We start from the raw sequence: 12,248 nt of genomic DNA, 5'->3' as shown, positions 1-12,248 counted from the left end.
GGATAGCAAAACAGAATGAGAACGGCAGAAATGCAGTCAGGCCGTCAGGTGACGAGACAGATCATAGTGACACAGGCTGTTTTTTTTCTTTATATGTGAAGAATGAGACATTCATACCATTTTATTCAGTTTTACTGGTGGTCCTTTTACATCAATGGAATGTTAGCGAATGAGGGTGAGAAGCATAACTTCTAGCTTCGTTTGAAGCGTAACTTTTAGCTCCGGCAGATTGTTAATGTGAGATCAGCAAGACTAAATAGGTTCTACGCATGCGCTCAACCCAGTTTGTCAGGGATTGCGCAACCTGAGATGAGGCTCAGCTCGCCGCTGCCTCATCTTCTCGCTGTCTCCTGTCTGTTTGAACAGGACATGCTCAAATTCAATGATTTGATTATATAAAATGCTCAAAATGATTGGAATCATGCATAAATTACATTTATAGCACAGATACGTTGAGAAATATTAATTTATTTTATCATATATATTTTTATTTTTCATGCTCTGCCTCCCCTGACTGCACATCCGCGGTGCAAACACCTAAAAACACAGCAACTTTTTGGAAAAGCTCCCGCAAATTTTTTTTAACAAGTTTTGGCACTTGTTTTTAATGTGTAGAAGATAATGTTGTACACAGAATTAAATGTGACATTTGAAGTGAGTTGAGCAGTCTTATTTTCCTCTTTTTTTGTAATGCCTTCTGAATAATATTGGGGACATGAATCGCAATATATCGCAGAATCGAATCGCAATACTTGCTGTATCGCAATATGTTAAGAATCGCAATAATATTGAATCGTGGCCCAAATATCGCGATACTATCGAATCGTCAACTTTTTGCCAATTCCCACCCCTAGTTACGGTAGGACCAGGATCACCAGATAGCCCTGGTGATACTGCTCATGCTCCTGCTACCAGATGTAGTATATGTAAATACTGTATATTATTTTCCCAGGTAGAAACATCATCTTGATCACTTGCATCATTTTACTTTGCAAGCACTGGTATTTCCTTCAGGAATATAGTAAATACACAGTAAATGTAAGAAGAAGGTTTTAGTAATCTAATTACACATTTATGGAAACACCCCCTTAAGCAATGTACTGCTGAATACATAAGCATGCCCCAGTTCAGACACCAAGCTTTGTATCACAGTTGAGTTTTCCCTATTTTATTGTGTTTGTGATTTACCCTGAGTTTTCTGTTGCTGTCACAGATAAGACGGACAGCTCCACACTCTCTGACTCCAGATGGACCCAGGTCGTGGCCCCTCCACCTAATTTTTCTGTAGGCAGCCCTTTCATCTTAAAACCAACAGATTCTTCTGCTTCCTTGGTTTATGGGCCCTTCAGGAAGCAGTCTCCTGTGTCTCCAGTATTGCAGTCTGAGGTCTGGAGTGAGGATAATCTGTTGAATATCCACAGTCCCATATTACCTCAGCCCACCATTGGCAAACTGGTGGCCAACAGACAGCAGGAGGGGGTCAACAATGAAAATCCTGGTGTCTCTGAGAAGATTTTTGCCCATGGCCAGGTCACCAGCACTCTATCTGACAGTCCATCAGTTAACAGAGGAGAAGGATCTTTCTTACACAATTTGGGACATGAGAAGTGGGGCATGCTAGCAATAAGGAATGAGGCTTCATCCACAGTCATGACATCTGTAACATGTGGAATGGTCAGTAGTGGTGAGTGTTGTGGCTTAGGGCAGTCTTTCATCCAGGACTCCACATTATTGGATGACTATGACAGGAGAACCACAGAATCTGAGAGCACTGAAGATGGTTTTGGACCTGAAAACAAGGTGATGGCAGAGAATAGGATGTACTCTGATACTCTAAGACAAAAGGAAAATAAAGAAAAAGAGACAATGGAAGAAAATCGTCAGTATGTTAATGAGTCTCTCTCAATAACAGCAAGACTGTCGCCTGACTGCTGCAAATACAGACAAATGACATTATCTATCCAGTCCCTGGGTCCCTCTAAGGAGGACTCTGTGATGGAGGAGAAGGAGGTGGAGGAGAGTAGACCGGAAGAGACCACCGAAGTAGAAAAGAAGCTTAATAATGGAGGTGCAAGGCCCAAACAGCCAGTCAGCCTAAAGCTTCCGTCGATATTAGGACAGGCTCAGAATGAGTTTAGGGCTTCTGAGAAAACAGGGCACCTTGATGGTCAAAACCAAGCCAGAAGTGTGGCTGAGCCACCTTTATTTCATGGATTAGAAGGCCTGTGTAACTTTGGGGTTGTCAGACTGAATGATGAAAACAGCAAGCCCTCTCCCAGACTTTTTGGGCCATTTGAGAGCCCAGACAATGAGCTCAAAACTGGACAGCAGGAGGCACTATTTAAGAAGCCCCTTGGAGAAGTGGCACCAGTATGGGTGCCTGATTCAAAGGCACCAATCTGTATGAAGTGTGAGATCAAGTTCACCTTCACCAAACGGAGGCACCACTGTCGGGCCTGTGGAAAGGTACGCTGCTGCACTTTCCTTTTAACACCATCATTTATTTCTTTAATTGTATTCAATTTAATTAAGTTCAATGTACTGTATATAGCGTCAAAGTATACAAATTGTCTCAAGGCGCTTTACAGAGCCCAGGGGTTAGGGGTAGGGTTAGTTGGTTTATGGTCTAGGTCCACTGTATTAAAGGCAGCAGTCAAATCTAAAGACTCATATTCAGCAGTCCCTTGAGTCAGCGGTGAGTAGCAGATCATTTGTAACTTTCAAGAGTGCAGACTCAGTACTATGCATCGCACAAAACCCAAACTTGTAAGTTTCAAGGATCCTATTGTTGTTATTAAAAACAGCTATCTCTAATATCTTTGATAAAAATCTAGTCCAAAGTCTAAAATTAGAGGGAGAATCAGGATTTAGGTAAGGCATTTTCAGCAAAGGCTGCACTACTGCATGTTTAAAAAATATTGGTACAGCTCCAAAGACCAAAGATGTGGTCATGATATCAAGGACATTTCTACTTAACAGCTTGCAGGTATTGTTGCTTGTGCACTTCAAGTTAACATGCCATAATAGTACTTGTGTTGGTGTGTCATTTCAGGTGTTCTGTGCAGCTTGCTGCAGTCTGAAAAGCAAACTGATGTACATGGACAGGAAGGAGGCAAGAGTTTGTGTCACCTGTCACTCTACTTTGATGAATTGTAAGTTGGATGGGTAGACATGAAGCATATTGTTCATTGTGTTTAAAGGTCCTGCTGTAGTAAATATATATTTAAAATCACTTTTTTTGGATCCTGCACTAGTCTCAAAAGCTTCAGAATTATTCATTCTGTTAAAGCAGTGGTTCACAAATCGGGGGATTGCGGCAATTGCTTGTTTTTATATTGAATGCTTCTTTAAAAGTTCTTCCCACTTTAAGTTTTAAGGACAAAATAGTGTTCTACTCTAAAAGTATCCGTAATACATATTTTTTTCTGTAACTGTACTGGAATACAGTTACCTTTTTTGGTACCCTAATTACGTAACGCCCTTCCACTAGCCAAGCCTGACCACAATGTAACCATATCTGCATTGAAATGAATGTCTTAAAGGGAACACCTAGTCAGCTTCTCAGAGATCGGGCAACCTTGCTATCTTAAACTAGACCACACGCACAATCAGTAAGCCAACACTATCATATTAGGATTAGAAAATTAGATATTAGGCTTAGAGGGCCTTCTAGCAACCTTCCCTCTAGCAGCACATCAACTCCAGGCCCACCTACCAACACATCCACTCCAGGCCCACCTAGCAACACATCCACTCCAGGCTCACCTAGCAACACATCCACTCCAGGCCCACCTAGCAACACATCCACTCCAGGCCCACCTAGCAGCACATGTGCTCCATGCCCACCTAGCAACACATCCACTCCAGGCCCACCTAGCAACACATCCACTCCAGGCCCACCTAGCAACACATCCACTCGAGGCCCACCTAGCAGCACATGTGCTCCATGCCCACCTAGCAACACATCCACTCCAGGCCCACCTAGCAACACATCCACTCCAGGCCCACCTAGCAACACATCCACTCCAGGCCCACTGTAGACGACTACTAGATCTTTTGGTTGTCGTCGAGAGGCTGTATTGGGGAATGCTTTAACCTGCCAGACGCGCTTGCTGTTTCGGTATGTGAATAAATCCATCGACTCATTAGTCCATAAATCCAGTGTGTTTTTTCCTTTTATTGTTCCTTTGGTAATTCGTCAGAATTAGAACATCCATAAGTTCAGGTATCGAGTAACTTTACATTGTACAAGCAGCAGTTTAAATGCGGTCAGCAAAAGTAGGGCTTCCCCATCACCCTCTTTCCGTTCATTACTAGCACACTAAATGAGCAATTGATATAATGCGCTCTGGTGCTACACACACAACAGGTGACCCGATTACCGTAGGCACCCGCATAGGTGCACACACCACTGCACAATTCTCATTATCACCAACACCTGTGCGCCCCAATTACCATACACACCCACATTCACGTAACACAGAGAAAAATGTCATTCTGACCTCAACACCCACCTAGCAACACATCTACTCCATGCCCACCTAGCATCACATCCACTCCAGGCCCACCTAGCATCACATCCACTCCAGGCCCACCTAGCAACACATCCACTCCAGGCCCACCTAGCAACACATGTGCTCCATGCCCCCCTAGCAACACATGGCTCCATGCCCCCCTAGCAACACATTTGCTCCATGCCTATGGAGAGAGATATGTCTCAAAAGTATTCGTAAATGCAAGTTCCATGATCCAAAAATGTTTCACGATTTACAAATGTGTTTTGCAATCCACAAAAACAAAATTCTTACTCGTGATTTGTTAGTTTGCATTTACATAAATGTGCTATGATTTGTACACATAGATGTCCATTCGTAAATATATCGTTTGTTATTTCTTAAAATACTTAACATTTCGTGTGTGCATTTCTCAAGGTCTGTCATTTGTAAATCTGCAATTCTGCATTTGTGGATCGCCCAATACACGCGTGCAATCCTTCTTCCTATGACGTAATTTTGAGAAACAAAAATCGGTTTTGAGACATGGCTTTCTGATCCACAAATACAAGCCTCCCCCCCCCCCTCCTTTTCGACAGTGCCAACCTATCCGGTAGGTGGCAGTGTTGTCCTCTGCCTTGTAGTCAGGTGGCTTAACAACGCGATCGTGACCGGGGTGATAAAAGCATGACATTTGGCACACAGTTAGCTTTTACCCTACCAAATAATATTAGAAGGGGCTCCCAAGTGAAACTGCTCGTTTGTTCGTTTTAAGGAGATTTTAAGCACATGACATCTAAGAGGCCCTGGACAACGCCAACTAAAATGTGAGCACTTTATTGCAACTCGTTCGATCAAAATATTATGTTAAATCCAGGGCTGTATTGGAGGGTAAATCTGCGCAATCTGAGATGAGGCACAGCTCGTCGCTGCCTCACAGTCTCGCTGTCTCCTGACTGTTTGAACAGGACATGCACAAATTCATAGATTGTGATAATAAAAATGCTCGAAATGATTGTAATCCTGCAGAAAATACATTTACAGCACAGATCAGTAGAAAAATATCAGTATTTATTTGATTTTATCGTTACTTGTTTTTTACTCCCATGATGACATATGAGGTGCTCTCGCATAGAAACGTGAGCGGGGAGCTAAGCTGTTGCTTCACTGAATAGGCCTATGCTTAATCAATACATTATTTGAAGTCATGAAAGGCGATATCAAGATATGCGTTAGGCTACCTGTGGTACGATTTTCAAAACTGTTTTATTTTTTTGCCTAGAAATGCTCACCAAATAAGTAATAAAACTGTTACTCATGCATGTTTTTGTTTTCTAGTTTGTTTTTTATATGTATTGGTTTAAACAAAGTAGCACAATTAAAATAAACAGACAGAAATACCATGCGGGAGCTCATCCTAGATTGCAGTTCCTGTGGTACAATAACAACATAAATAGCCTTCACAGCATGTTTCGACATTGAGAACTGACTTGTTTTCAAATAATCTATGTTTCCAGTGTATTTTGCTTACAGGCTACTCTACACATTTCGTGACTTCAAATAACGTATTAATTAAGCATATAGGCCTATTCAGTGAAGCAACAGCTTGTTGCAACAATTTGTCTCAAAAGTACGTCACAGGAAGAAGGATTACACGCGTGTATTGGGCGATCCACAAATGCAGATTCCACACTTCACACGCGAATTGTAGATTTACAAATGACAGACCATGAGAAATGCACACACAAAATGTTACGTATTTTAAGAAATTACAAACGATATATTTACGAATGGACATCTATGTGTACAATCATATGTAAATGCCAACTAACAAATCACGAGTAAGACTTTTGTTTGGATCGCAAAACACATTTGTAAATCGTGAAACATTTTTGGATCATGGTACTTGCATTTACGAATACTTGAGACATATCTCTCTCCATACATGCCCCCCTAGCAACACATGTGCTCCAGGCCCACCTAGCAACACGTGTGCTGAAGGCCAACCTAACATCTTACAGTACACACACAGGCTCACTGCAGCTTAGTGCCCCAGACTTATTTATTTATGTTAGGACATCACGATGCCTTGTAGAATCATGACTATTAATGTGAAACGTAATTGTTTATTTAAGCAATACCTACCCCACTCTCACTCGTACTATATTGCTTTTATAAAACAATTCTATAGTCAACCAATTAACATTTCAACACGAAGTTATTGATTAAAAAATGTTAATTTCGCCATTGATTCTCCGCAACAAACAATAGTTCCATTGTCAACGTCTTGGTTCGGAATTATATAAATTTTGAATTAACGGTTATCATCAATGCGCATTGCGAATGTTTCATCGCGGAGTGATTTATTATAAGCTGTGAAAAGTCCGAGTTGGGTTGTTCTGGGATAATCCAACGCATGGAACGTCTCTCGTCCAATCAGAAACTGCTAAATAACGCGATAGAACCCAATTGTTTTATAATATACAAATATTCTCGTATCTATTATTATTATAATAATTTAAAGCTGAGGCTGTCTGTAGAATTGATGTTAACGTAATCACCAACGATTTCTCACAAATTCAGCCCTTAAGAACATGGGTGCACTCCAATCTGGACGATTTACGACTGCTATTTAGTATTCTTAAATTCTGTTCTAAGTTCAGAACGAATCCCAGATGACAGAACTTTCATGAATTCGTAAGTGGAGTTAAGAAGAAACGTTTTCTTAACTGCGTTTAAGAATGAGGTCCAATATTCCTTTTTTCTTATTTATTAAAGAAAAGCCTGTGCTTTACTGTCACCTGTTCCAATTTCAAGACTCCCTTTCTCTGTGTTCCTATAACTAGGAATATTGATAAGAGGCACCTTCAATACTCGATACCTATCTGTCTTTCTCTCTCTCACTCTAACGCTCTCTCTCGCAGATATATATATATATATATATATATATATATATATATATATAAGAGGGAGAGAGAGAGAGAGATACAGTACCAGTCGAAAGTTTGGACACAACTTCTCATTCAATGTATTACATTGTAGATTAAAGCAAAAGACACTGTCCTTCCTCCCAATGTCTTTCTTTCCCGCAAGCATACTCAGCGACCAACAGGGATAGTTGTCATCTCATATTTCAAATATTATCAATATGTGAATATTACAGTCTTTCTTGTCACAGCTGTTCTATATTGTAAATAAGCAAAAATGACCTGCTAGCTGCAATTTGCATGCATGGAAAATGTAGAATTAAAAACTGTACTGGATGTAGACAATATTTATTCTCTTTTATTGCATTTAGAGTTTAGTATTGTAATCTAAAACACTTTAATGTTGCATTGAGATAAAGACTGGGCTATTGTTGCCTTTACTTTTTATTTTCAACACAAGCAATAACATTTTGTGAGTGTGTAGGTTTCTAGTAGCTAGTTATTTTGTGTGGAACACCTAAGCCTTCATAAAATAATATGATAATTCAAAACACATGTGGCTGTAATGACACATTATGTACGAGTGGATTAGGCTTTGATCCTCACCAGTCAAATGACTACTCCAAGAATATGAAATATCCATACCTTATTGGGCAATTGCAAATCTCTCAAAACTATGATGATCGGTCTGTCACCTGTGATTTATCTTGGAACACATGACTCTACCAGTTGGAATGTATGGTTTCAGTGTTGCTGTTTGGTTGATTTTAAAGTTTTGTATGGAAAATGGTAGGGGTGTAAAAAATAACCGATACGTATCGATATCCGTTTTTAGCGTGTAAGATAAGACTACATCGATGCGTGAGGTCCCTTATCGGTTTTAAAATTTCATGAACCGGTCTTTGCCCGATTTGAAAGTTCGAATCGGTTCACAAGTGTTTGTCCCTCCGTTTTTTTTAAACACAAAACACTCTCTGGCCTGTTGCATTTGATCTCAGTCAGAACAATGACAGCCTGTCATTGGCCAAAGCCCGCATAACATAAACCAATCAGGCTCTATTCTCAGTATTAACGCCAAGACCAGAGAGAATGACATATTACAACACTCATTCAGTTGAATGGCCAACGCTATGCTAGCTACGCTATGCATTTTCAATGGCCAATGCTATGCTAGCTACTTCAGCCAAGGAAGATACATCGTTGTTGATTGCGTGTTTGTACAGAGATCCTCGGATTTAAATAATTATAAAATATCCCTAATCAGACGATTCACCCTCATCAGTTGCGTTTGTCCTCTGAAGAAAGCTTTTAAGGCTAGTTTGCTTGGCCATGTTAGATCCTTCTCACTCGGTTTGCTCCTTGTTTATAACCGATGGTTTGCGCTTTATTTAAAATGCAGCATACGTGTTGTTTAATAACAGCAGTGCGTGTTGCTTTATAGCCCTAAATATTAGGGTTATTATCAAATTCCGATTGTGTTTGAGGGACATTTCATTTTTTTTCCCGCTGCTGGGTTTAAAGGTGCTTGCTTTGAAATTGTTTTGATCAGTCTCTGAAGTTGCTTTCGTGTTGCCTGTGGAGTGTGCACGCGTTGCCCCTATAAAGAGCTTGTGGGGGTTTGTGTATACAAGTTCAGGTGCACGAGAAAGCGTGTTCAATTTAGAACACATTTCCAAGCGTTCATGAATCCAGCGGAGATCTTTTCTGAGGTTGGTATGAAGATATTTATTAATAAGACACTGTTTGAGAATGAGGTCCATTGTTTCCTCACAAGTTAGTGTTTTCAACAATTGAACTGCATCGAATCGCATCGAATCGAATCGTACTGAATCGTTTTTTATCAACATGCATCTTTTCTTATATCGTAATCGAGATACAAATTGTTTTTGTCATGAGAGATTTACACCCCTAGTAAATGGTATATAAGGCTTATCAGCTAGCTAGGTAAATGCAGCACACCTATCTGTAAAGCAGCATAGCTCTGAAGGTATACTTGTCTGAACAATAATTTTAAAAAGATAATGCTCAATGCTAACGCTAGTCAATTTCCGGGGCTAGCATACATTTTGGTAAATGGACATTTGTTCAAAGACCATTTCTGTTTTCTGCTAGGAGAGGAGTTTTTACAGTGTATATTATATGTATGCATTGTTTTGTCAGACTCTCTTCCTGATGGGGTTCAACGCAATGCAGAGGCAACTGAGCAGACATCTGCCACTCAGACTTTGGCAACTCAACCGTTCTCAAATCAAACCCACGCAGTGAGCGGTACTGAGGTGAGGATTAGTAGTATATTTACATGCATGGAATTGTCATGAATAATCACTCTGCTGAACATCACGTCACAGCTCAGGTTCAATAAGTTGTAAAATGAATAGAAAATAGAAAAAGTCAAGAGACTTATTCCAAATAGAGATGCATTTCCACAGGAAAATGCAATCGCTCAACAGTAGTAGAGGAACCTCACCAACCCCGACTTCGGAATCCAAGAGTACTGCAAAAGTGTTTTCGACATTAGAGTCCATTGGGTTGATAAACTAGAAGACGTCAGGTCTGTATTACCCTTGCCTTCAGACATCCTAAAATGATCCCTACTAAAAACGAATCAACGCATTTATTACTTCTTGACTAGACTACTGCAATGCTCTCCTGTCTGGATGTAGCAACAGCTCAGTACATTTTGAGGAAGCTGCTGCTCGCACACTACCACAAGAAAATACAAAAGTACTTGCCTCTCTGCACTGGCCACTAATGGAAAGTAGTATTGATTTTAAAGTATTCCTTCAAATACAAAGCTCTAAATAACCTCAAGGAATGAATTGTCTCTTATGGCCCACCTAGATCCCTTTGGTCCAAGGGTGCTGGTGATCTTGTAATTCGTTGAGTATTTAAAAAGCAAAGTAGGAGGCAGAGCTATTCTATTGTTACATCATGATCGAAATGATCGAAAGCATTAACCTATAATTTGCCACCTTAATGTTCACTGTATGTATCTTCTCATCATGTCATCTGGCAAGTCCCTCGAACAAACTACCCAGCTTGTCCTTGAATCTCCATCAGATGTTGTTTTATTCATTTTAGCAGAGTAAATCAAATCATGACATACGCCCTCACAGTGTTTCGGCAAACACCATTCTTTTTAGAAGGTAGTCTGCTGTTTCAAAACTTACTTGGTGTAGTCCAGTTGTATGTTTTTTTCTTGCCATCTGGTGAGACAAAGACACATGTCCTGCCATGATGGCAATACAAGTGTTCCAACTATTGTTGAAAGTCCGTTGATCACCAAGTGATCTATTATTGAGAGTCCTTTTGTCTTATTTTTCTTGCCGTAGGTGGTTCAAAGTCATAGAGTTGGACAAGTGAAGCCGCTGGGCAACTCCATCAGCCTGATTCCTGCAGATGGACTTCCACCCATTCTAATCTCCACTGGCATCAAAGGAGGTACGGGAGGCCACAGAACAGGTGCTTGTCTATCCTCACTTTTCAGCTGGCCCCGTCTGTCTCCTGTGTATCTATAAACATTGTGTATAACTTGTGTATCACTTTGCTGTTAATATCTACATTCAAAATAAGAATACAGTGCCCTCCAGAATTATTGGCAAAAAATTAGCTTAACAAGATGCAAAACCCCCACAACATCAAAGATATGCCACAATACTTCACAAGTGGGTATGAGGTGCTTTTCTGTAAGGCTATCTTTCTGTCTAATATTTGGCAAACTGTCGTTTGTTGTTGATTGACAGCAGAGGCTTTTTCTGGCAACCCTCACAAACAACTTGTGGTGATGTAGGTGGCGTCTGATGGTAGTTTTGGAGACTTTCGGACCCCAAGACTCAACTAACCTCAGCAATTCTACATATAAATATTAAAAAATACATATAAATATACAAGGAAAGAAGGGTTAAAAAAGGCATTCATTCCAGTGTTCCCAGATCTTAGATGTGTACTTGACAGAGCTGCGGCCAGGGTCTGTCATCAGATCAATTATAACATTTGGAGAGCGGTCCAGACACATTAACTTAAAAGTAAGGTTCCTCAGCAAGGCCATGAAGGTGGTTAGACCCATATTGCAGGACAGCTGACTGGCTCTAGTACTCCTTGGTTTCTTCAGGAGTATCCTAAGACAGTCATTATAGGCTACTTTCAATTTACGCCAGCTCTCATTCTTGTAATTCACCCAGGGTGGAGCTGTATAGAGAGGGGTGCAGTAGGCTCTAAACAAATTAATTTTAACATCAAATGTACAGTGGTGGAATTTTCTAACCAACATGTTAGCTTGGACATAGAGCAATCTCCTCTGTCTGAACATGTCAGCATCATCCTCCAACGTGTCTGTGATAATGTGCCCTAAGTATTTGGTACTATTGGACACCCCCAGAGCTTGCCATGAAGATGAAAGGCAGGAAACTTAATATCCATGTCCTCCTTAGTTCTACAGACCATTACCATGCTCTTCTTGGCATTATATTTTACATCAAAATCGACCCCATGATAGTGGACATAAGTATTTTCAGCTGTTTAGAGATTTTCTTATATTCATTTCCTGATTTGTACAGCTAAACAACTTAATAATTTTACTTCAATGAAAAGGTTTTGTGAATATTTTGAGTGAAAGACCAAGAGGATGAACAGCAAATACATTTCTTCATAGCCTCATATTTGCTAAGGGTGCCAATAATTCTAGAGGGCACTGTACATCACACATTGCCAGGCTCATGAAAACCATGATAAAGGTATTGGCCTGAGACTGTTACTAGCATCTTGCTCATACCGTCAGTTCTATATGGCCAAGAACCTTTCACCAGGGCAATCAGCACATTACATTGCA

General features: G+C 40.3%; 1 protein-coding gene across 1 annotated transcript in view; it reads left to right on the top strand.

Moving 5' to 3' along the window:
• The window catches only part of LOC308364800 (zinc finger FYVE domain-containing protein 9-like), a 102,075-nt gene that overhangs the window by 36,931 nt on the left and 52,896 nt on the right, over positions 1–12,248 (top strand). The window contains exons 3-6 of the mRNA XM_080838043.1: positions 1,214–2,466; positions 3,053–3,152; positions 9,581–9,696; positions 10,753–10,882. Of these exons, the coding sequence (XP_080694169.1) occupies positions 1,214–2,466; positions 3,053–3,152; positions 9,581–9,696; positions 10,753–10,882 (1,599 nt within the window). The remainder of the gene's footprint in view (positions 1–1,213; positions 2,467–3,052; positions 3,153–9,580; positions 9,697–10,752; positions 10,883–12,248) is intronic.

Source organism: Sprattus sprattus (assembly GCF_963457725.1).
Source record: "Sprattus sprattus genome assembly, chromosome: 4".
Classification (NCBI taxonomy): domain Eukaryota; kingdom Metazoa; phylum Chordata; class Actinopteri; order Clupeiformes; family Clupeidae; genus Sprattus; species Sprattus sprattus.
Note: the sequence above shows the minus strand (reverse complement) of the source record. Positions and strands in the feature narration are given on the sequence as shown.